This window comes from Lygodium microphyllum, chromosome 6 (assembly GCF_053477565.2).
Source record: "Lygodium microphyllum isolate KBCC chromosome 6, Lygodium_microphyllum_v1.1.10, whole genome shotgun sequence".
NCBI classification, from domain to species: Eukaryota; Viridiplantae; Streptophyta; class Polypodiopsida; order Schizaeales; family Lygodiaceae; genus Lygodium; species Lygodium microphyllum.
The window spans coordinates 23,934,098-23,958,763 of NC_141140.1; the positions used below are offsets into that span (position 1 = coordinate 23,934,098).

Sequence of the window (24,666 nt, forward strand, 5' to 3'; positions counted from 1 at the left end):
ACTCGACAAGATCAGGATGGTGAAGATTAAAAAAGGGCGATTAGGGGAGGGTGGAATTCGGGGGGCAGGGGCAAAAATGCAATTTAGTTTAAAACATTTCTGATAAGAGGAAATTGATGATGAATATTACAAAATTGGGATATGGTATTTAATAAAATGGTACAAATTGGGAGAAAATAGGAGGGCAAAAATATTTGAGAAAGGGGGGGGGGGGGATTAAAAAAAAAAGGGAGGTGGCGCCTGCGAAACGTAACGCGATTCGATGATCCATACAATCGGCGTCGTGTTTCTTCAAGCAAAACCAACAGCAAAGCCTTCATCATCTCACACATCACACCGTCATCATCATCATCATCATCATCCATCTAGTAGCATCATTCATCACCATCTTCCATTTCGTCCCTCCTCCATCCCCGTTTCCTCATTTTCTTGCCCCTCCATGCACCATTGCTACCTCCGTTTTCGCATTCCCCTCCACCCGACCACACCCCGCCAGCCATGGCTCCCCGAGTTCTGTAGACGACTGTAGCCCCTCAGATCGACGCATCCCGTGGCCCCCTCCATCCCATCCCCCGCAGCCTTATATTCCTCCCACCCCCCCCCTTCTTCCAGCCAGGTAATCATCACCAGCCTCGTCGTCGCCGACTTATCGCATGTCGGGAAACTTTGGCATCTTCCGCAGTACATTCCCGCAGAAACCTGGCGCAGGTAGTGCACATCACAATATCATTAAAAAGTCCACCTCCACCTGTGAAGGAGCTTGTTTTGCTTTCGACTTTTGCTGCAGTTCGGTCGTTGCCTTTCATTCCTCTTCTTCAAGCTTCCGGCATCAGCTGTGCAGTTCTGTGCTTTTGAAGCAGAAGGTTGGAGCTTTTGAAACTGCAGCTTTAAATGCCTTAGGCTGCAGCAACACTGTCTCATAGCTTCAAGCTATTGAATTGTTGGAGCAGTTGTATCACCGGTCTTTGATTTGATAGTAGTTATTCGAAGCAGGGACATTTTATGCAGCAGATCAGTTCTTGAATTAGCATAACAGCTGCAGCACAAAGAGAGAGAGAGAGAGAGAGAGAGAGAGAGAGAGAGAGAGAGAGAGAGAGAGAGTATATGCAGATGGAAGCAGAATCAGCTAAGCCTGAGAGACGCAGCCGTGAAGCTTCTCCTACCAAGCAACGCCAAGGGAGGAAAACGGAGGTCTGCAACGAGATCATCAGACGGCTCAAAGATGCAGGCAATGATGCAGTTCATGACCCTGGTTTTGTCGAAGCTATTCATTCGCATTTTCATCGGCTACCTACTAGGTACTGGTTCTGTTGCCTTTTGGCTGTCAGCTAAGATTGATAACTCAAAGATTTTGACATGAGTTTGTTACGAACAAAGACATATTGTGCATGCACAGATCCACCTTAAAATACTGCATCCCTGGCAGGGAGGATATTTGTGGTTCATTTAATATACTCATAACACTAAGCAAAAAGCTGCTTTCAATGGCTTAACCTAACTTCTTTTAATGGCTTAATCTAAGAGGCCACAAATTGACTGGAATTCTCCTTCTATGTTCTCTAATCAGCTGTGTACATACAGGCTCTGTCAGCTTCTTACGGGCTTGTATCGTTTTTCATTGATATGTGCAATGCATGCTTTGTTTTCTTTGCGTTAAATGATGTTATAAAATCTAACGGGAGATATTTTCGGTAACACATGCACCGTGTGTACAGAAGAGACATGCTTTCATGTACTTAGAAGCTATGATCCTCTTCCTATCTGCACTATGCATTCTGTATTTTGTAGGACATGGTGGAACATGAGCATCCAAAGTGTGCGCCAACAACCCCCCCCCCCCCCCCCCACCAAAAACAACAAAAACCCGTGTGCGCCAGGGGCCTTTTCTTTTCTGTCTTTCCCCCTTCCTCTGTCTTCCTTGGGGGGCGTGGGCCCCCAACCGACCACGCAAACCGTGCATACTGTACATGCACAGATTCACCGAAATACTGCATTCCTGTCGGGGAGGATATTTGTGGTTCATTGGATATATTTACAACACCTAAGCCAAAAACTTCTTTAATGGCTTATATCTGAGAGGCTATATAGCCAGGGCAGGTGCCGTGGGTGGCTGTTACTAAGACAGCAGCACGAAAATTTACTGGGCTTTTTCTTCCTTCTCTAATTGGTTGTTTTAACAAAGGCTTCGTAAGCTTCTTATGGGCTTGTATTTTTTATCATTTTTATGCACAATGCATGCTTTGTAAGAATTTTTATTTGCATGCAATGTTTTTATACAATCTATATTCGGTGCAAGTGTGCTGTAGCAAATACAGAATTTCGATATTTTCGGTACACATGCACTGTCTGTACCGATAGACACATGCTCTCACATACCCAGAAGCTATACTATCTGCCTATCTGCATATATTTTTGAATGCATTCTGTATGTGCTTGGTGAGTGGAGGACATAGAGGGAAAAATGTTCATGAATTAACCGATATCTCACACAACAGGAAAAAGGTACTCTTGTTGCAGACTTGATGCGTAGTCTCAAATAACATTGTACAGAAAGCAGCCTTTTACCCCACCCTCTGAATTTCTGATGTGCAACATTTGTTATCATGTGGCTGATATGTTTTGTGATTACAAGGTTATAAACTTTTCAAATGCGTTTATCTAGTTATCATATTGACAGGATGGAGGACTGTGTTTGCGAGAGCTGCCTATATGTTTGGTTACTTGTTAATTGACAGTTGCTACACTCTTGTTTCATAGGTCTTAGTGTATTCTAACTTCCTAATGCAAAGCCCTTTAAAGGCAATCTGGTATAGTATTTTGAATTGTTACACCAAAGTGCATCTTATGTCTAGCCCCTATCTCCATCTTGTTGTAGGTCCCGTAATCACTTTATCATAGTATACTGGGCATCTACAACACCCATTTCTCTCTCAATGGCAAAGCCTGCATATCATATCCTCCCTAGCTGCAGGTGTTTGCTTTGCTTGTAAACCTTAGGGTCTGAGATGATAATCTGATCTGGCCAATAGAGATCCTCATAGCATGGGAAATGTGCACTTCCATGTAGCTTGCTTGATTGGCATCCACTAGTGTTGGGGATGCTGCAAGCTTTGGCTTGATTACCTCGTGGCACTTAGGGTCTACTATGAAACGTCTTGAGGATCACAAGGATTTGAGGTTTCTTCATTTGTCAGGAATCATATGTGGGGACGTTGGTTAAGTGGAGAGCCTATATAGGTGCTGCATGCATCATAGCTAGAGTAACCAATGTATGACACAGCCATTATTTTGTGTGGGGTTCTTGAAAATAGGCTTGGTGGTGTTGTTGCTTCTATTTATGCTAGTGAAGCATACCCTCGTGTGAGCCAACATGTGATTCTAATCGTCTTGTGGAAAAACTTCTCCTTTATGCTATTAAAAGTGATACCCAAGTAGATATATGATTCCTCACTTCGAATTAGTTATCTTTGTTTGTGATCATTTTTGCTCTTATTATAACCCACGTGAATGTGTGAAAGACCAAGGTTCATTGAGTCTCTCCTTTGTGTGCAAAACTTGTCTTTAAATGCATGCGTATGGTGTTGCAGTCCCACATGTAAGTCAAATATCTAGATGATGCCATTAGCATGTATTGATAATACAATAATCTACAGAGTGATACTTCATTAACACCTCCTTGATTTGTAATATAAGCAATCTTATCTATGTACATGCCAAAAAGTGTTAAGAGCAAGGAGAGTGTGTAGCCTTGCTTCATCCCATAGTGCTATGTATCTCCTCAAAGCCACTTGGGCATCTAGCTTGCCTCACCCATAGTGCAATGATTTCCCTTGTTATCATTGGAGAAGCTGATACTAATAGATGGCATTGAATCAAAGGTTTTACAAAAATCTCCCTAGTCATTAAGCTCTGCACCAAGTGTTGATCCATATATCTTTGCTTAGATATGTCCAACCATGATAATCTTGTGATTTCTCTTATTCATGGGTCACTAGATTTGGGAATGGGAGTGATGGTATGTACACACTCCATGTGTGAGGGAAACCCTCTACTATGCTTTGTTGAATAGGCACTAAAAGTGGAGCCATAATGCTAAGAGGTGGAAAAAGGAACTCTTTCCTCAAGATTGTAAATGATCCACAAATCTCCTATGGTGTGGGTTTCTTATAGTTTTCTATACCATGTTGGAGGTGAGTAGTGTCTAGGTGGTGGGTCTAGGATCAAGTGAAATAGTAATGGGGGGATTGATTTGGGACCTAGAGGAGCTCTGAATAGGTGTGCTAGATTTTGAATTAGCAATGGGTGTATGTGGTCGTGGCTCACGATTGCATCTTAAAGTCTCCTAGTTGGCATTCAATAATAGTTGATATAAGAGGTGAGTAGTGTTTAGATGGTGGGTCTAGGATCAAGTGAAACAGTAATGGGGGGATTGATTTGGGACCTAGAGGAGCTCTGAATAGGTGTGCCAGATTTTGAATTAGCAATGGGTGTATGTGGTCGTGGCTCACGATTGCATCTTAAAGTCTCCTGGTTGGCATTCAATAATAGTTGATATAATTTCTAGAATTGCTTGATCTAGTGTTCTCTTATGTTATCGTGAGTGTGAGTGAGATCTAGCTTGAAGATCTCCCCTAATTCCATTTGTTGTTTCAAACACACATGGGTTGTGACATTGTTGTCATACCAACTATTTTAGGTCATCATCCTTACTCGGGGGTGTCAAGAAATGATTGAGTAACCAAAGAGATAGTAGGTTTTGTAGGGAGAAACACCGATTGTGTATGGTAAACACTGAGAAGAGAAGAGAAGAGAAACTCAGATAAACAAGATGAAATAATGAAGTGAATTTGATAAAAGGGTGCTGTAGTTTGAAGGATGCCTTGGAGTAGGGAGACTATTGAAGAAGCCTTTGAGTTTGCAAGTGTAGGGGTGATGAGGTGTTGCTTGGAGTAGGGAGATTGCTGTCGAAGAGGAGCCTTTGAATCTGCAATGTAGGGATGAAGACTAGTGCCTGGAGTAGGGAGATAGTCGAAGAAGCCTCCAGATTTGCAAATGCAGGCTTGATGAGCTAAAGCATCTGGATGTGATGCTAGGTAGAAGAGAAGGGTCCTAGCTGGAAAATGTAGATGGCTAAAGGGTGTGAGCTGCCAAACGTAGGAGAGAATAGCCGAGATGTTGATGCTTGGTGGAGGTGAAGGTGGCCAGTTGTGGTGGAGATCCTAGATGCAGCAAACACAAATGGGTAGAACCTCTTTACTAGCAAACACAGAGTATTGGGGCTTCAAATTTGACACTTGGATGGTGGGGGTAGACACTAGCTCAAGGAGGAGGGCAAAAGATGTCAAATACAAGAAGTCTACCCTCAAGATTATGTCACCATGATGAAAGAATGGTTGCCAGCTAGAGAGGAGCACCTAACTCAAGGGGGAAGGGCTCAAGGAAGTTGTTTGTGTGTGGGAGGGAATGCTAGCCGAGGAAGAAGCCATTGCCACCATAAATGCAGCCCAAGGTAGTTGGAGACTGGTGCTTAGGAACAAGGATGGAGATGGTGGAAGGAGAGAAGAGAGAAGGTCTTATAAATAGATGTGTGGTAATCAAGAATGAATGGGAGGTGCCATATATAAGCATGAATAGGCTCAAGTCTCGCCCATTGAAGTCTTTCATATGGGGCTTTGACACAATCGGAAGACCCTAGAAAGCCTTTTTGGGGTTGGAAACTGAAACCAAAAGCCGGAATGAAGAAGGGAAATAAATTGTATGGAATGATATGGTTTTTGAACAGGGGGAAGAGTATGTAGTGGGAAGAAGTTGGGAAGGATGAGTATAGTAATAGGTCAAGGAGCTGTGTTGTAAACAGTAAGTGTCTCTAAGGGTGCCTTTGGATCTATATCATAGAGCCTGTGATTGCAGGCATTTAGAGAGTTGTTAACAATCACCCAGCTATCAACATCGGAAGTGCAACAAAAACACACATTCACCTAGCTATCAACATCGGAAGTGCAACAATTGCAGATCCCCACAGAACGGGTCCATAATGTGTACTTGAGATCACAAACTAATACCTTATGCAGGACCAGATTGTAGCGTGTAGCACCATATTTTCTACCAGTGTCCACACAGCAACATGGATGCAGCCAACAATTAGCTTGTGTTGTTTTCTGGCCAGGTGTTAGCCAAAACTTATCTCCTAGTTTGCATGACTGCCTTTTTCCAAAATTTGTACTTTTCAGCCTCAAAGCTGAATTTTAACCAGAAAGCTGAAAAAGGCATCAAATGTTAGATTTAGAAATCAAACACAGCTTTCTTTTAAAAAAAAATTAATTTAAGAAATTACATTCCATAAAATTTAACATTACAAAGTAGTAGCCACATCAGCAAAGCCACACCCTGCCACAGTATCATGACACATCAGCACTATGATGTCATCATCATGAATCTAGTTATGTTTACAATCCAGTGAACCATCTCAGGATGCTCTTCCAGCTATTATGAATAAATTTGATACCTTGATCTCTGAAGTTCATCATTGTTCAACTGAACTCTGCCATATAATCTTGTACACTAATCTGTACCCCAACACTAGAACAAATCAGGGTTAGGCGTTGCCTAGGGGTAGGCTTTACATGCAAACATGCTAGAGATGACCCCTCAAAGCCATCCCTTTTTAGGTATACTGTGCACTATATAATACTGTACTTACTGATTTCTTTACACCAGTCCGAATGCAAATTATGGTTATACATGATAAAATAGGGCTAGGGTTTATGTAGGGAGAATGTGTAGTAGTAGTTTGTGAAAACTAATTAGGGTTATAACATTCTCCTTATTTTATCTCGGTTCCTTCTATTTGTCCTTTTCTGAGTGGGCTTGGGCTCCTAGCAGGGGCTCTTGGTGGGACTGGCTTTTGGCTTTCATATATGGGGCTTTACCTTTGCATTGACGGAGAAGGAAACAAGATGTCTTATCAGGGTGATCACAATTTTAGAGTTTAATTGCAAAGTTGGGCTGATCAAATGGGCAAGGTTGATATATTTTGTCCTCACAATGGCGAACCTGTTAGCATGAGTATTTCTCATGGGTTATGGGTTGTATTTAGGCTTTTTTTTTGGGGGGGGGGGGGGGGGCGCTTTTCACTGGGAGTTGGGGAGCTGTTTGTGGCTGACTCAATTGTCTTGGGCCTTGTACCTTGGCCTATTTGTAGGGATCTCCTCTCCACCTGCATCTTGTGGAGGGAGGGAGACAAGACAGGGAGATTGCAAACTGTCATCTTGAGATTTACTGCACAACCTGCATTTTCAGCTAATTCAGCTTTGTGTACCTTTTGTCTCACCTAGTGCTCGTCAACCTTTGCATTTGCCTTCTATAGCTGTTGCCTCTTGATCACGACACGCTTTTAGCCGTTGCTTGCCTTTGACCTTGCTGGATTTCTGTTTTCAGCTTGTGTTATTTCTGATTATTATATTCTTTTGTTCAAGGGACAGAACAGAAGGGTTGGCTGTCACGAGTCTGGAAAGAACCTCTAAACTGTTTGATTTTTCATATATGAGAATCTGAACTCCAGTTTTTGTAAATTGCTCTTGCTGCTTTAGTTGTGATTTAAGAGTGATTATTCTCTATGTCAAGTCCTGCCATGAAATGGACTAATAGGTTGGTGCACATTTAGGGTTACATCAACTATTCACTATAGCAGTATTAGCTCATTTACTTAAAAGGTCTCGGTATTTTTACTGTATTGGCATGGTCATAGTAAATATATTATACTGGGTGTCACATATCAGAGGAGAAAACTGCTCAGTTTTTGAAGTTGAATGGGTTTTTGAGACCCCTCTTATTGTTGTCTTGGAAGGTATGCATTGGATGTCAATATTGAACGAGCTGAAGATGTCTTGACTCACAAGCAGCTACTTGAATTAGCAGAAGTTCCTGAGAACCGTCCCGTTTTCCATGTCAGAGCTGTTCATGTAAGTTATGATTCCTTACCTATGCTTTTTGTTTCTTTCTCATCCCCAGCAATTTTGCTGTTGAATTAAAGCAGGCACAGTTCTTCAGATCAAGTTGACTGAGTTGCGGTGCTTCTGTCTGTGAGTAAGATGAAGATTTACTTGATGAGATACTGTTTTGTTAAAGAAATCACCTGATCTTTTGTTTGCTGCTGACTTGCTGATTCTTGCTTATAATGAACAAGAAAAGCTTACTGCCATTTCTTACAAGCTGTTGTGGGCAAGATTGATATTAATGCTTTTTCTCAGATCCCTCGTGACTTACATTCTTCACTTTTCATTCATTGTGATTAGTGTCTATTTGCTCACATGCTCATGCATCCTTTTGGTTCTGTGCAAAATGTGTTAACATGTGCTTGCATCTCAACTGCAGAGAGTTCCCACAATGGCTGGAAGTACCATGTTGTTTGGGCATCTTCTCTTGGACTCTGTCATAATTGCATTTTGGAATCTACTGGAGAATAATAATAATCTAAAATAAATGAAATGGAAGTAGTAATAGTAGTTGTGAAGAAAGTGGGTATCATCAGGAGTAGGCTTCATGTTTGGTTCTGCCATTTACTTCTGTGGTGAAGCAATGACCAAGCAGTTCTTAGATTTTGCTTTCCTTTAGTCTGCAGCATTTTTTGTCGTTTAGACACAAGTTTCTGACAGTGGCATGGGTTGTTTTTGTATTTTTGAGCTCTTTGAGAATAGTGAGCATTTCAATCAAATCAAACTTAATAACATAGGAGGAAGTCAGTGGTTTTTGTAGAGAAGGGAAAATACTTTAGAAGTGGGGTTGGTGTCAGGAATCCAATGATCTGTTTGGCTCAGCCAGCAGCTGAGTCACTTCTGATGAAAGCCAAATGATGTCACAAAAGGCTGATTGTTTTGTATGCATTTATGGGGAACTTGTGAGTGTAAAGAAATACTCGTATACAAATAGCAAACACAATCGTACAACAAAGCACAAATTGATAAAAAGGGTTAGGGTAACCCAAAAACCATGAACACTAAAGATAAATGAAAAATAATTAATATATACAATGCTCATGCAGCAAACACATGCAAGGTGAATACTGAACCTTGAACTCCCATGTCTCTAGGATGGGGGCCATGTATGAGATGAAGAGTGTGTCGTACTTTGATGGATCTTGGAACGCAGCACGCAGCCTTTGAAAGTGTCTGGCAACAGCAAGCGTAGAGATAAGTGTTGAGCGAGACTAGGGCAACTCAAACAGTGGGCAGCAGACACGATTGGAACAGGTAGATAACAGCTGGCAGCTGCAAAACACAGCAGTATACTACCTCTGTGGATGATGATGTCAACCCCAATGCAGCAAATGCAGGCAGTAAACCACCTCACAGCAATGAATGCAAAGTGCAGCAGCTTCTCTAACAGATGGAGATGGCTCAAAACAGTGGTCAGCAGGCTGTAAACTATCACCATGCAACAAACACAAGATCTGGAGGGCTATGGGCTGATTGCCAGCTAATGGAGAAGGGTTGGATGGAGGCACCAGTTGGTGGACAACGGCTTGAAGTGAGATATCCTCCAAAGATGGGGTGTGGAAAGTAGAGACACGACACTGACGATTTGCAAAACAAGGATGGGGTGAGTGCTACGCAGCCTATCTATTGATAGATGAGTGGATCCTCCCAAATTAGTGTTTGGCTTATGGGACAAACACACTTTCCAAGCAAACATTTATTTTTTAATGAAAGTTTGGAAATTCAAGTTTTGAGGTTGTACGAAAGAGCTATTTAGTTTATGATGCGTCTTTTAGCTCAACATTCCCTCGTAGGCCCAAAACTGGAACCAAGAAGGGACTGTCGAGATAGCTCAAGCCCTTAATTACCCCAAGATGTCCCATCCCAAAGTAGCTAGGGCATTAGGCAAAGGGACCGTCGAGATAGCTCAAGCTCTTAATTACCCCAAGATGTCCCATCCCAAAGTAGCTAGGGCATTAGGCAAAGGGTGTTCGTTAGTTGTCCCTAGTGATCTTCTAAGACTATAGAGGCGATGCTTATCTTGCCAAGGGAGCCTATAGGGTCTTTGCAAAGAGGCCAAGGTATGAGACAAAGAGTGGTCATTGGTTGCCCAATGGCCTACTAGGACTTGCAAAGGTGGATGGAACCACTTTGAACTTTTTTTAATTTTGGTTTTTTTTGAGATTCTTTTAATCCTATTAAGTGCGTGTGCCCTTGCGGGAAAATAAAAGAGACGGTCAGATCCAACTCACCACAAAACAGACAAGCTATCTTGACCAACTGTGGGTGTTAGTGAAGAAGGAAAGTATGGGAGGTATGCGTGTAGGGCTACTATAGAAATTACTTAGGGGAATTGCTAGGTGAAGTGCTATGAATATGGTGGATTCAAGTTGTCCACTCTCTGATCGAAAAGGGATAAATGTGTATAGTTGCATGTGTCACGTGTGTAAATGTTGGCAATATTTGAACTAGTAGAAAGCTCCACGATCCAAGTGGACTCAATTGCTTTTGGTTGCATACTCAATGTAGAGGGCAGCTGAGAAAAGGAAGAGGACTCATAAAGTCTATCCTCCAAGGAGATGAGGAGTGCTTGAGGACCAAAGTCCAAAATAGTGGCATTGGTAGACCAATTAGATAACCCCTTAGGTATATTGGGGGTGCATGGTCCAACAGCCATCACTAGTCACCTTGCTGGGGTGGAAGATGACCCTCTCTCAGCTATGGAGTTGGGGCGGAACTATCCTCACTTGATGAGTTCGAATTCTTAGATGGGGAAGAGGGTCTAGTCTCGGACAAATTGCCCTTAGCCTTTGAGCAGCACTCCTTGCAAAATAGTTGGTCTTTGGGCAATGCTAACATTACCTATTTTTTTTGGGGACATTTTGCCAACCTAGTTTCAATCTTGGAGGGGAGTTACTTTGCTCCTCACTAGTTGACTTGGTTTTGGGTATTGTTCCTTCCACCATCTTGCTTGACCTTTTGGAAAGTCAAGACCTCCTCTAAATATTGGGGTTTCTTATGTAATTGATTGAACAATTGAGTGCAACATAGTAGCTGATACTCAAACTCATAGAAGGTGGGTATTTGGGGCTGTGAGATGACTTGTTTGGTATTGGCAAAAAAGGAGCGAAGTGGCTAGTTTCTTGGGAAGTGCTATCTTTTATGGGCCAATCACTTTCAATTTTTGTTTTCATCGTTGGCATTATTTGTAGGTAACTTTATTGAATGATACAGATGTCAGTTATACCACGTATCTGTGTATCTAAATCCTTTAACCTTTGCTTGTTGCTTCTAAGGCACTTGGACGAGTCCAACCTGATGGAAGAAGTGTGTTTTATACATTGTAATAAACTATTTGTCACAAACTAGTGAATCTGACTTATATGCATGGCTAATGGTAAAGATAGGTCTTACCCACTAAAACGGAGAATGCGGAAAATCTATCATTGTCTCCCAGACAAGAAGATTTGGCAGGCACTACTGGCTGCATCCTAGCTAGGCCAAAAAGGTATTGTCTTTGTGACTCTTATCTGTATCTACAAGTTGTAGTCGGTCTTTCTAACTGTATATAATTTATTTCTAAACGACATGTCCTACAAGTGCTCCTCTTGTTGTATAGTGTGCACCCTCCGTCTTTTGGTTCCTCTCCTAATTTGGAAGCTCTAGCATTGGAATTGAATAAGTCTTCTCCCGTGGATGATGAGAAGGAAAATAGCAACAATGGCCACTCCCATTTCAAGTAAGGCCAACTTAAGTTTAATTTTGATGATTTGAGATCAATTTTCAGTATCTTTTCAATAGTGCTCAGTAAAGTACTTGACTTGCACAATTAATTTTTGGGATTTGACCTTTTATTTTTGAGATTTCCACACATGCCAATGCACGAAGTAACCTTTTCCACACTGGATAAGCCAAAGCTCCTAAGTCAGGTATGCCAAAGTTTTAGCTTAGCTGCAATTTTGTACTCCTGTAGAAGTAATTATATTGTGTCAAGTTCCAACTCTGAAATTTGTAGCCTGTTTGAGCTAATGCAGCTATCCTCACTGCTTGCCGATATTGGTTTGAACATTCGAGAAGCTCATGTTTTCTCAACCACTGATGGATACTCACTGGATGTGTTTGTTGTTGATGGTTGGCCAACCGAGGTGAGTATCTTTGTAATAGGAGAACCCTTCTTGTGTAAGAAGCCTTTGGCTGAGCTCTCTTATTGTCATGCCTTGCAGTTGCTTAAAAATATATCTGGAAATTCTATATTAATTGTTGCCTAGAAGTCCCTTCAGTGAGTGTGTTCAATTGTTGTATCTATGTTCTTCAGGAGACAAAGGAGTTATGAGATGTAGGCTTTTTGTGCAAGAAGCCTCTGGCTGAGCTCTCTTATTGTCATGTCTTGCAGTTGCTTAAAAACTATGTTGATTGTTGCTTAGAAGTCCCTTCAGTGACTGTGGTCAATGGTTGTATCTTTGTTCTTCAGGACACAAAGGAGCTACAACAAGCATTAGAGACTGCTGTGGCGAGTGTTGAGGTAATACAGTCCTAACACACTCAATATACTATATTGATGGTAGTTTTGGAATTTTTGTTTAAAAGCTAACATTGTTAACTTTAAACCTGATAAAGCTGTCATATATATAATGTCCTTACAATGCTCTACAAGCTCAGCACTTTAATAGAGTAGACATGTCTGTAGGGAATCTTGGCCGAAACATCCCCTTCTCTGCAGTAGGAACCATGCCTGAAGCTAGGAAACTGCTAAAGGAAGGTATCATTGATTCAGGAGCATACATTATATAACTGGAAGGCGCGAACTAACTCATGTTCTGTGAAGGTGTAAGGTGCTGAATGGCTCTACATGAATTAGCTATTTTTGGCCCATCAGATCCTGGCCAGTAAAATGTGCTTTGTTCTAAATCCAAGCCACCCATGAAGGCCCCCATTACCACCGTCACCAGAGATGGAATACTATCATACATGTGCTCCTTGAAATGAAGTGAACGACTCAAGACCATCTCCGCTGGACACCTTGTTTATAGAAGTTAATGGCTAGTCCCATCACCTCCTCAAGGACAGACCTAACTCCTGTATTGACCATGCAGGTTATGGATTAGGTCCTCCAAAGTGCTAGGTCGATGCACCTAGAAAAACTCTTGACATATAGTGTCACCTTTCCATGCCCAAAAGGCCGCTGAGGTGTGGAAAGAGTACTCTGTCCTCCTGTCCTCTAGGCTTGCCAAGGTGGCCTGCACTGGCAAGTCCTGGGTCTAGAGGATGTGGTGTCCAGGGGAGTCTTGTAGCAACCTCCGAATGGCTGTCAGGTCCTGTGGCAAAGCCCTCTCCTCCTGCCAAGAGTGCTGCCTTGTATGAATAGCCTCCTCCTGGAAAATCCTACTTGACTCTTTTAGGGCCTGGGCCACCCCATTTGCCATCCTCCATCCTGTGCTTGATCTTTGACCATAAGCTATCTAATTTGTCTGAGCACCTCCTTGTGCTCATAGGTCAGACTGAGAGTTTGCAACAAGCACGTCCAAATGCAAAAGAAGGGGTGTGACTTGATAACGTGGTCTTTGCTGCTGCCCAATCTGCCCCCTTTAGGAGCTGCCCTTGTTGTTAGAGATCATCGCCTGTATGGGACTACAGTCGGATTGCCACGTGGCAGTCCGACTGCCTGCAGTCCAGTCGGCTGCATTAAATGCAGCCGGCCGACCTGCCCTGATTTTCGCCCAGATTCTGGCTATAAATAGCCGAGTTCTTCAGCAGTCTCCTACACTTCTCTGCTCGCAGATTACAGACTGGTGGCACACGCAGATTCCGTCTCTGTTCGCAGATTTCAAACAGGAGACAGTGCAGACTGCAGCGGACTTCGAGGTGAACAGCAGGTTGCATCGTCGAGGTGGAGACACGCAGTCCAGCGCACTGCGACCGTGTACATATCTGCATATCTTTGTATACAGCACACTTTATACAGCAGATCTTCATCTTCCACTGTCTCTCTCTCTCTTCTCTCTCTGCGTTCTCTCTCTCTCAGTCCTACGCTTCCGCACCGCTGCACTCTGACATGGTATCAGAGCAGTGTTAGAGGGCTGATTGAGCGCAGAACCAACCTGAAGAGGAGTTTCTATTGTGACACAAGGTTGCGTTTTCAGCGTTTGAGAGCAGGCAGGAGGGCTGCGCCTCGGAACAAGGCTGAAGCGAGCGTGGGCGCGCAGGAAAGGAGTCCAGGTGGTGGATTTGCTCTGCTGTTTACTGCTGTTTGACGAGGAGGAAGTTTGAGTTTTCAGCTTTCAAGTGCAGGTTTTGCTTTTTCATCGCCTCCGGCGGGTGAACAAGATTCAGGATGTGGAAGAGCCCTAGCAGGCTGAGTTTTCACAGTCAGAGGGGGCTGCTTTTGCGTTTGTGAAGGCATTATAGGTGAAGATGTCTACAGAGATTGACTTGGAGTTCCAGAAGATTATGGACCGGAAGGTGCCTGTCTTATTGGCTCTTTCCGCAGATCAAAAGCTCGATGGCGACAACCACCGCATCTGGCGCATCATGATGTTGGCCATTCTTGAGTCCTATGATTTGGCGGAGCTTGTACAGGAGGAGATCGACCAGCCCTCGGTAAGAGATGAGTCCAAACTCTCTTCCGATGCTCGTGCGGAGTTGGCCAAGGCTCAGTCTCACTGGGACAAACTGAATGCCAGGATTTGTTCCTTTCTTTTTCTATCTTGTACTACAGCCGTGATAGCTCACATCGAGCACTTGACGGTGGCTTGGGAGATATGGCTGGAGCTTGATTAGATGTACAACCGGATGACCCTTATGAAGTGGGTTTCTTTGGAGGTTCAGATGCGGACCTTGTCTGTAAACAAGTTTTCTTCGTTGCGGGAGCATATCAACAAGCTTAGACAGCTTCAGATGCAGGTTTAGAATGCGGGGAAGCCGATTTTCTCCGAAGACATGACGATCACATTCTTGTCCCAGTTGCCGCCACGATTCAGTACTTTTTACTCTGCCCTTATTGCTTCGGGGCGAGAGTCTACTCTTCGTTGGGAAGAGTTGGTTCCTATGGTCTTGGACCAAGAGGAACAGCTAAAGGGATAGAATGCTTCCAAGTCGGAGGCACTGACAGGTCAAGCCTCTCAGAAGAAGGGGAAGGACCAAAAGAAGAAGAAGGGGGATAACAAGTCAAAGAAGGACAAGGACAAGGACAAAGAATCCACATGCCATATTTGTGGAAAGACTGGCCATTGGAAGAAGGATTGCCCTGACAAAGACAAGAAGGACACCAACAAGAAGGACACAAAGGATTCTGGAGCGGTGGCTGCACCCTCATCAGTTGCATTTCTTCATCTAGCTGTCATTGAGGACTCTTCACAGAATGCTTCTGATGCTGCGATGACGGCTCCCCAAGCTCGAGAGCGGATCATTGATAGTGGTGCCTCCTGGCACATGACTCCTTCATCAGATGGTGTTGCTCAGTTGCGACTCTCGGGTGGGCAGATTCTCATTGGAGATAGCTCTTCCGTGTCTATTGCAGGACGGGGTAAGATGCAGCTTATTCCAGATGGACGTGGTGGTACCCATACCTCAGAGGTTTTGCATGTACCAGGTTTAGGGTATCATCTCCTGTCAGTTCATAAGATTTACTCCCTTGGACTTTTGGTGGAGTTTGACAGTAACTCGGTACGAGTTCTTGATTGTGCGTTAAGGAAGGTTCTATCATCCGGATATGAGGAGAACGGCATCTATAAATTGAAGTCTTTCACCGCCCTCTCTACTCTTCTTCTTACCTCTCAGACACAGTCAGAGTTATGGCATGCTCGGTTTGGTTACCTCAACTATGATTATCTTCTGAGGGCATCACGTGGACAGCTTGTTCGAGGGTTGCCGGATATAGTGGTGAGCCAGCAGCCATGTGTCTTCTGCATTTGTGGGAAGTAGCATAGGGATGCCATTCCCCACACAGCTTCGCGGCGGTCTACTTCACCGATGGAGCTTGTATCTACGGATCTATGTGGCCCTATGAGGAACGAGTCCTTGCGTGGGAGCTCGTACTTCATGTTGATCATAGATGACTACAGCAGGATGACATGGGCCTGTTTCTTGACATTGAAGTTAGAAGCTTTCTCCCACTTCAAGGATTGGCTTCTCTTTGAGGAGAACCGATCAGGCCGGAAATTGAAGACCTTGCGATCCGACAAGGGTGGTGAATTTGTTTCTAATGAGTTTGCTCATTTTTGTGCAGATAAAGGTATTCACCAGAAGTTTGCCAATACCAACACTCCTTAAGAAAATGGCATTCTTGAACGGAAAAACCGCAGTGTGATCAAGATGGGGCGCACCATGATGGAGCACCGATAGACCCCTCAGGTTCTGTGGGCCGAGGCTGTGGCTACTGCAGTCCACATCCTTAATCGATCCCCCACTTCGGCCGTTGATGGGATGACACCTTTTGAGGCTTACTTTGGGACTAAGCCCGATGTTTCTTACTTTAGGATCTTTGGGTGTGATGCCTATGTTCACATTCCCAAGGCTCACCGTGATAAATTTGAAGCAGCTTCCCGAAGTCAGATATTTGTTGGCTACAGCTCTCAGTCCCAAGGCTATCGATTGTATGATCCCGTCAAGCGGGATGTGTACACTAGTCGAGATGTGCGGTTTGTGGAGATTCCGGCCATATCAATGGGTGAGGAGCATCCCGTTCTTGGAGATCCGGGGGAGATTTGGGCTCCTGCTACAGTTCCATTGGAGCCCGTGCCTTTTGATTATGATTCTGTTTTGTGACACAGAGTCTACTGTTCCACCGGTCACCCCTGAGGAGATACCACTGGTGGATCTTCCAGAGTCTTCAGTTGATGGAGAGAGACGAGGGGAGGTTCGGCCTCCTCCTTGATGGGCCCGTGACACTCCGTGATTCAGGGATCGAGGGGGTTTCTGAGGAGTGGGGACCGCAGGATGGTCCACGGCGGTCACGGAGGCACCAGGCACATTCTACGGAGCTTGTTTGCTCTAACTATTGTTTGATGACCCGTGTTATGCAGGATCGAGAGCCCACCTCCGTGAAGGAGGCTTTACAGTCCGCACCATGGAAGAAAGCTATGGAAGCCGAGTTGGAGGCTATTGAGAGGAATGGCACTTGGTCACTCGTGCCCCACCCCCGGAATAAGAAGGTGATTGGCGTCAAATGGGTCTTTAAGACCAAATACCTTAGCGATGGTTCTTTGGATAAGCACAAGGCTCGCCTAGCCTTGTTGCTAAAGGTTTTGCACAGCGCCCAGGGATTGATTATCATGATACTTTTGCCCCCACTGCTCGTATGGCGACCATTAGAGCTTTTCTTGCCTTGGCTGGCCATAGGAGATGGCCTGTTTATCAGTTGGATGTGAAGTTGGCCTTCCTCAATGGTGATTTGAAGGAGGAGATCTATGTTGAGTAGCCTCCTGGCTTTGGATCTTCCGATGGGAAAGTCTATAGGTTGAAGAAGGCCTTGTATGGCCTCAAGCAGGCTCCGCGTGCATGGAACGAGAAGATTGATTCGTTCCTTCAGTCTCAATTGGGATATCGGCGTTCTAAGGCCGATCCGCAGCTTTATGTTCACACTTCCAAGGATGGTTGTATGCTTTTTGTGTTGTATGTTGATGATTTGATTGTCACAGGTGATCATGCACAGCAGGTTCAAGAGACGAAGTCAGCTTTACATCGGACGTTCGAGATGACGGACTTGGGTCTACTCCATTTCTTTTTGGGCCATGAGATTTATCAGTCTCAGAGGGGGATCTTCATCTCTCAGCAGAGATATGTACAGGAGCTCTTGGTTTCTTTTGCGATGGAGGATTGTCGGCCCCTTTTTACTCCTATGGATCCGAACTGGAAGGCCACTTCCCATTCAACTTCTCCTATGGCGGATGCTTCCCGCTATTGTCAAATGATTGGATCATTGATTTGGCTCCTCAACACTCGTGTTGATCTTTGTTTTGCTATTGGGCTCTTGGCAGGGTTTATGAGTGAACCTCAGATGGTGCATTGGCAGGCTGCTCAGAGGATACTTCGGTATTTGAGGGGGACGTCTGATTTAGGGATTCATTATCCCGTAGGGACAGATGGTTCAGATCTTGTACTTGCAGGTTGGAGCGACTCGGATTGGGCCGGTGATGTGGACCACAGGCGGTCTACTACAGGTTACTGTTTTACCTTGGGTGCAGGTGTTATCTCATGGAGTAGCAAGAAGCAGCCCACGGTAGCCCTTTCGTCTATTGAGGTGGAGTATCGGGCCACGTCTTCCACCACATGTGAGGCTGTGTGGCTTCGGAGATTGTTGGAGGAGCTTGGCTGCCCCCAGACTCGTCCTACTTTGCTGCAATGTGACAATGAGAGTTGCATTGCCTTGGCACGGAATCCTGTTTTTCATGCCCGGACAAAGCACATAGAGATCCAGTACCACTTCATCAGAGAGAAGCTTCTGGATGAGACCATCACTGTGGAGTACTGCAAGACGGAGGACAATCTTGCAGATTTGTTTACGAAGGCACTTCCCCAGGCTCTACTTTGGAGACATTCCAGATCCCTCAGGCTTTTGCCTTGCCTAGGCTTTGAGAAGGGGTGTTAGAGATCATCGCCTGTACGGGACTGCACAGTCCAGTCGGACTTTACAGTCGGATTGCCACGTGGCAGTCCGACTGCCTGCAGTCCAGTCGGCTGCATTTAATGCGCCGACCTGCCCTGATTTTCGCCCAGATTCTGGCTATAAATAGCCGAGTTCTTTAGCAGTCTTGTACACTTCTTTGCTCGCAGATTACAGACTGGTGGCACGCGCAGATTCCGTCTCTGTTCGCAGATTTCAGACAGGAGACAGTGCAGACTGCAGCGGACTTCGAGGTGAACAGCAGGTTGCATCGTCGAGGTGGAGACACGCAGTCCAGCGCACTGCGACCGTGTATATATCTGCATATCTTTGTATACAGCACACTTTATACAGCAGATCTTCATCTTCCACTGTCTCTTTCTCTCTCTTCTCTCTCTGCGTTCTCTCTCTCTCAGTCCTACGCTTCCGCACCGCTGCACTCTGACACTTGTCGCCTCATAGAATTTGTGCAGCCCCTTCAAAATAACCCCTCTCAATTGCCTGTAACCTCAAGAAAAGTACAGTTTTCCATCATTCTTGTAGAATGCCGTGTCTCTCTAGATATGTCAAGCACTCCATAGAAAAAGGAATACCTCCCAAACCTCATGCTCATCTGTTGCAATCCTTGGAAATCCATGTGTCTGTCCTGTTATAGGTTCTCCAGATTGTTGAAGGTCGGTCCAGTCCAAGAGCCCACCTTGGGCAAGCTGGTCATTGCCTCAATCCAAACAATGTTTTCTTTCTCCGGCACATTTCTTGGCTATTATGCTCCCTCGTATTACCAATTCTCTCACTTTGTCCAAGGGGATATTAGGAGCGCTGTTTACCTTAGGGTTTTGGACATTTTTGGGTTGGCCATTTTGGGCCCCTCTGTGTGTGCGTGTTTAGTATATTGTTATGTTGTGTTCATATCTTATGCTTCGTCCATAGCTCCCTTGCTCTTTGACCATACTTCCCCTTGAACGTCTTTGGGCAAGTGTGCTCTTATCAAGGCCCTCATCTTGCATCTCATGATGTTTAGGTCTATTCAGTGTAATACATTCTAATGTTGTGTTCATGTTGTATTCCTCATCCCTTACTTCGTAATTCTTTGACTGTCTTTCCCTTGTCCCTCTTTGAGCACGTGTCTTCCTTCATCAACACTGTCATCTTGCATCTTGTGATTTATATATGTCTATTCAGCTTCATTCATCACTTTCATGCCTTCATTGGGAGCTCACCATGAGACACTTTGCACATGGACATTTTGACAAACAAGTGAGGTTGCTATCAGGTAGGTACCTCAAACTTGTGGAAGGGTAGGATGTGTCTAGATATACAAATTCTGATCTATGATTAGAGTGACTGTCAATGGGCAGACACCCTGAATGGAAAACCTAAACAAAATAAGCCAAAGTAAATAATAGATTTTAAAGCCACCAACGTACTTAATTGACTCAATCATAGGGCTCCCCTTGAGAGGTGTCAAGACTGCTAAGATGGCATCTTGCCTGCCTTGTTTTTCATGCATCTATAAGGCATGAATCCTTACTCCCTGAGTCCCTAGACTATCAGCCCTAGGACTGTGACAGCCATCACTCATGAAATGCTCACTGGAGGGCACGAGAAAGCTTGTAAATCCTAGCATGAAAACAGTTTTTTGAGGCTAGTGTTGGTGTACTGGGAGCCTACCTACCGAGTCTAAAGCTCTAATGCTATCCTTTATGAATCTGGTTATCTATCCTGTGTTAGCTTATGGAATGATATAAGTTGTAAATGGGTAAGGTAAAGATACTATTAACTGAGTAATGGAGAGGAGGGAGGGTGGAAGTTGGAACGAAGGGAGAGGGGATTGAGCTGTATTAAGTGAACAGAAAGGTCTGAGAGATTTGGTATGCTGTCTCTGCAGAAAAGATGCTGGGCAAAAATCTCACCAGCATCCTCACCTCCTGAGACTCTGGCCAAAGTACAAATTCCAGAAGTTCAGTTCCTGAGGATACCTTCAGATGGGACTGATGATTGGGAAATTGATTATAATCAGCTGAAGTTGAGCCAGAAAGTTGCTTCTGGATCATTTGGAGACTTGTAAGTGATATACAGGGGTGTCAGTACAGGGGTGTCAGTTTCACGCGCAAGAGTTCTTAATCTGAAATTTGATGTGTGTTGTTCAGGTACAGGGGTACATATTGTGGACAAGATGTGGCTATAAAGGTTTTAAAACCTGAGCGGTTGAATGAGGACTTACAAAGAGAATTTGCACAGGAAGTGTACATTATGAGGTAACCTTTGTATACTCTTTACAGTCTGTGTTGTGTCAAATACCACAACACTCCTATGCCGGGCTTTTAAACACCTAAGAGGCAATCAAGTGCTATGACTTTTAAGTAGAAGTGAAATTTAGCATTTAACTATTATGAGAGTATCTATGTTTGTTTATTCTTCTCATTTTCGGTATGATTTCGCAGCATTCACTATGGTATACTTCAGACGTTTATGACTGTGACTAGAACCTTTTTCTTTTTTGAAGTGTATGGATTTTTATAATAAAATTTGTAATGTGCCTTATTTACCTGTTTTGGTATGTGTGCTGAGAAGTACATTTCCTCTTCCTGCCTGGCACCTGCACAAATGTATCAGTAACAAATGTTCTGATGAGGTTTGAATGCATCCCTTTATTCCAGGAAAGTCCGACATAAGAATGTGGTACAGTTCATTGGTGCATGCACTCGGCCACCAAACCTTTGCATTGTAACAGGTATCGTTTGACTTAGTGCTGCTTACTTTAATTCAGAATACTTTCAGTGAACATGGTTGCTATAATCACTAGTGTTATGATAAATATCCAAACCGAAGTGGGCATATGAAACTAGTTTAGTACCAAGTATTTTCTTGGTTCTGGGAAAGGTATTATGTACAGAGGAGAACTTTTTCAGAGTAGTTGATGGGCTACATCTTGTGCTCTTACTCCAGTCTGTTGCAACATGATCTGTGAGGTGTAAGGGTAATTTGAGCAGCATGATAGGAAAAGAATCTGCTTATGAGATTGATGGAGACTCAAAAACACGTATAAATCTTTTGCCACTTATTCCATGTTTCCCAACATTTGCCGTGTGCTCTGGACATTTTGATGGGATGTCGACGACACATTTTGTTTCGTTGCATGGATGTTATGCCTGATAGTTTTCATCCCCTTTCAAAAAAAGATCTTTGCAACCTTTTGCAAAGGTTTTGACAGTTTTAACTCATGAAATAACTCAGTGATAGTTTGCTTACGTTGCAATCATGTACTGTTATTACTTTGGGTTGTTTTTAGAATGAAAGTGTATATTTTCCTGTACAGATTTGTTCAATAGATATGTGCAAAGTACACGCCTTAATTATGACATTTTGACAGAGTTCATGTCTGGTGGAAGTGTGTATGATTATCTTCACAATCAGCGGGGTGTCTTCAAACTGCCAACCCTTCTTCGAGTAGCTATTGATGTATCCAAGGGGATGGACTATTTGCACCAGAGCAACATTATACACAGAGATTTGAAGGCTGCAAACCTCTTGATGGATGAACATGAGGTAAAAATGTTCAGGTGGATTCTGGTCTCCATGCACTAAGAAGTAAAAAATTTAATGAAAGAGCGTTCTTGAGGCACAACTATTTACAGTTACTGGTTACAAATTACTGTTTAAACTGCAGGTCGTGAAGGTTGCTGACTTTGGAGTTGCTCGTGTTCAAGACCAGAGTGGAATAATGACAGCAGAGACTGGCACTTACAGGTGGATGGCACCTGAGGTATGCTACTAGCATGATCTTATATAGTGTTGAGGCCATTTGGCATCCACTGACGCAAGACTTGTTGCATGCCCTCTGGAGTTCTGTGCTCTATTTCTAGATAGTTTGCTTAATTTGGCTACTGAGATTTTGCCGTCTACATCTATGCATGATCTACCACACCTTTATTTATATTGTAAAACTAGCAGTGAATCCTATTAAAATTAAGTGTTCACTATAGTTTGGGAGGTTTTATCTGCCATGAAATTCATGCATCAGAAATGCTTGTATCTCATATGAAAGTACGGCTAACTTTTGTTAAATGGTCAGCTTGGGCGATTAACTCTACGTTTGTTACTCGACAGGTCATCGAGCATAAGCCTTATGATCGCAAGGCAGATGTGTTCAGTTTTGGTATCGTTTTATGGGAGCTTTTGACTGGGAAGGTACTTGCATGAAAGCTTGTCGAATGCAAGTTTTAATGGTCCAGCGGCAGTGTCATTTAACAAGGTGCTTCTGTTTATGGCAGTTACCTTATGATTACTTGACACCTTTGCAAGCTGCAGTTGGTGTAGTCCAGAAGGTATGGATCTCTTCAACTTTTCCTTTGGCAGGGTAAAGCCTAATTTGTTGTCTTCTTGTATGTTAAGCTCGCAAGTCCACTGCTCTCACAGGGGTTGCGACCTACCATTCCAAAGAACGCTCATCCGAGACTAGGGGAATTGCTACAAAGATGCTGGCAACAAGACCCAAAAGAAAGACCCGAGTTTTCAGAAATTACGGTGGTTCTCCAAGACATATTGAAAGAGGTTTGTAAGATATGTAATGTACAATCTCCATTTGGATTAGCATCTCAAAATGGCTGAGTGTGCAAATATATTAGCAGGTCGGAGATGATGAGAGAAAGGATAAAAGGGGTAGTTTTTTCTCGGCTTTGAAGAGGACTTCCCACTGAAAGGGCGTGCAAGAATTTCTGCTACTCCCGCTTGTGACCTTTGGGTCCTCGTCAAGATGCAACAGAAATCTTACAAGGACCAGAACAATTCGACCAACAAAGTAAGGGAATCCTGGATTTCGCGAGCCGAAAGGGAACACACTATCACAGGATGAAGCAATCAACCCAACAAAGAGTCGATACGGTGGCACTTCTGGTTGTTGCATTTGGTTCAGATTGAGTAGTCCGTGGCACGCAGTCGTCATCATTGAACGTAGAGACTGTTGGAGCCATATGTAGGCCAAAGATGGCTTCGAACAGGAGAGAGCCTGTCTATGGTTGTAAGAGAACCAAACCCAATTGCATTCTGCAGAAATGCAAGCCTGCAGCTTGGGATCCCCACCAAACATTGGGTGTGGGGAGCGCACATTTATGATACTTTGGAAAATGTTCGAAGTTTGAAGCCTGCATGTATGGTGGGTGTGCATGTAAGGGGGGGAATAGGATGTTGATCAATTCGCTACTCCCATGTAAACATTTCATGAGTTTCAGAATTTCAATTTAGCGTTGGTCTTGTAACTGTACCACGAGCAGATAATAATTTGTCCCAGAGCAGGCCCGATTTAATTTGGAAAAAATTGTGTTTGAAGCTTTGATATGAAGTGTTCCAAGTGCGATCCGCTGGATACGTGATAGTATTTTGTGAATGTGAAGTATTGAACGTAGTTTATCATGTGAAAGTGGATGTCTACAGAATCGCAAGTTGATTTCATTGAGGATAGTTCTCGGGCTACTATAAAATCTTGAGGATAATTCTCGGCTACCACCCTACGCTTGGCACATTCGCGAATGATACTGTTAACTTTTGTGCATGCTACTATCGATACCTTCTGTGCAGCAATATTGCTGCGGGACTGAATCAGCACTATTGCTGTGCCTGTGAATCAGCAAATACTTCCATTCAACCAGTTATGGTCTGGCTAGATCAGTTAGATCAGTTCTATAACTAGTGTAAGGAAGGTGCTCTATCTGAATACTGTAGGGTATCTCGATTGGATTGTGTTGTAGGGCTTGCATCTACATATGTAATGCTACTCGATCCTCACCTCTTGGCATGGTATACTAATTCTCTTCTTTAGAGATACAGGTTGCTCTCCTTATCTTGATCTTTAGCTAGTGAGAAAAGATCCTAAGCTAACTAATCACAACTTGCATTTTGTGCAACTTGTATAGTCCTAGGTATCCTAATCTCTCAATAAAACCATTTGTTGTGGTCCTAAGGTAGTGGTCTTTGTATTTCAACATCTGAGGGAAGTGGTTGCCATGATGTATTACATGTATGCTATGTGTAACTGATTATCTCACCAAATTACTCAATGGAAGAGGTGTATGGAGGGGAAGTTTGAATCATTTT

The 24,666-nt window shown here is 43.7% G+C and overlaps 1 protein-coding gene across 1 annotated transcript; it reads left to right on the top strand.

Moving 5' to 3' along the window:
- The first annotated feature begins 282 nt into the window (after positions 1 to 282).
- On the top strand, positions 283 to 23,832 carry LOC148034383 (serine/threonine-protein kinase STY46-like). Its single transcript, XM_087679328.1, has 16 exons — positions 283 to 1,298; positions 7,847 to 7,961; positions 11,381 to 11,481; positions 11,593 to 11,712; positions 11,836 to 11,902; positions 12,008 to 12,118; positions 12,445 to 12,495; positions 20,462 to 20,637; positions 20,724 to 20,831; positions 21,234 to 21,307; positions 21,947 to 22,122; positions 22,244 to 22,339; positions 22,684 to 22,764; positions 22,848 to 22,901; positions 22,993 to 23,127; positions 23,205 to 23,832. The coding sequence occupies exons 1-16, from the start codon at positions 1,105 to 1,107 to the stop codon at positions 23,271 to 23,273; spliced, it is 1,728 nt and encodes a 575-aa protein (XP_087535454.1). The 5' UTR covers positions 283 to 1,104; the 3' UTR covers positions 23,274 to 23,832.
- Positions 23,833 to 24,666: the final 834 nt, after the last annotated feature.

What these genes read in the sequence shown, in the direction of transcription:
- LOC148034383 (XM_087679328.1), top strand. Translation starts at nt 1,105, where the DNA reads ATGCAGATGGAAGCAGAATCAGCTAAGCCTGAGAGACGCAGCCGTGAA. An exon ending in TTTCATCGGCTACCTACTAG is followed by an intron (nt 1,299 to 7,846) that starts GTACTGGTTCTG and finishes TTGTCTTGGAAG; the next exon opens with GTATGCATTGGATGTCAATA. An exon ending in TCCAAGACATATTGAAAGAG is followed by an intron (nt 23,128 to 23,204) that starts GTTTGTAAGATA and finishes ATATATTAGCAG; the next exon opens with GTCGGAGATGATGAGAGAAA.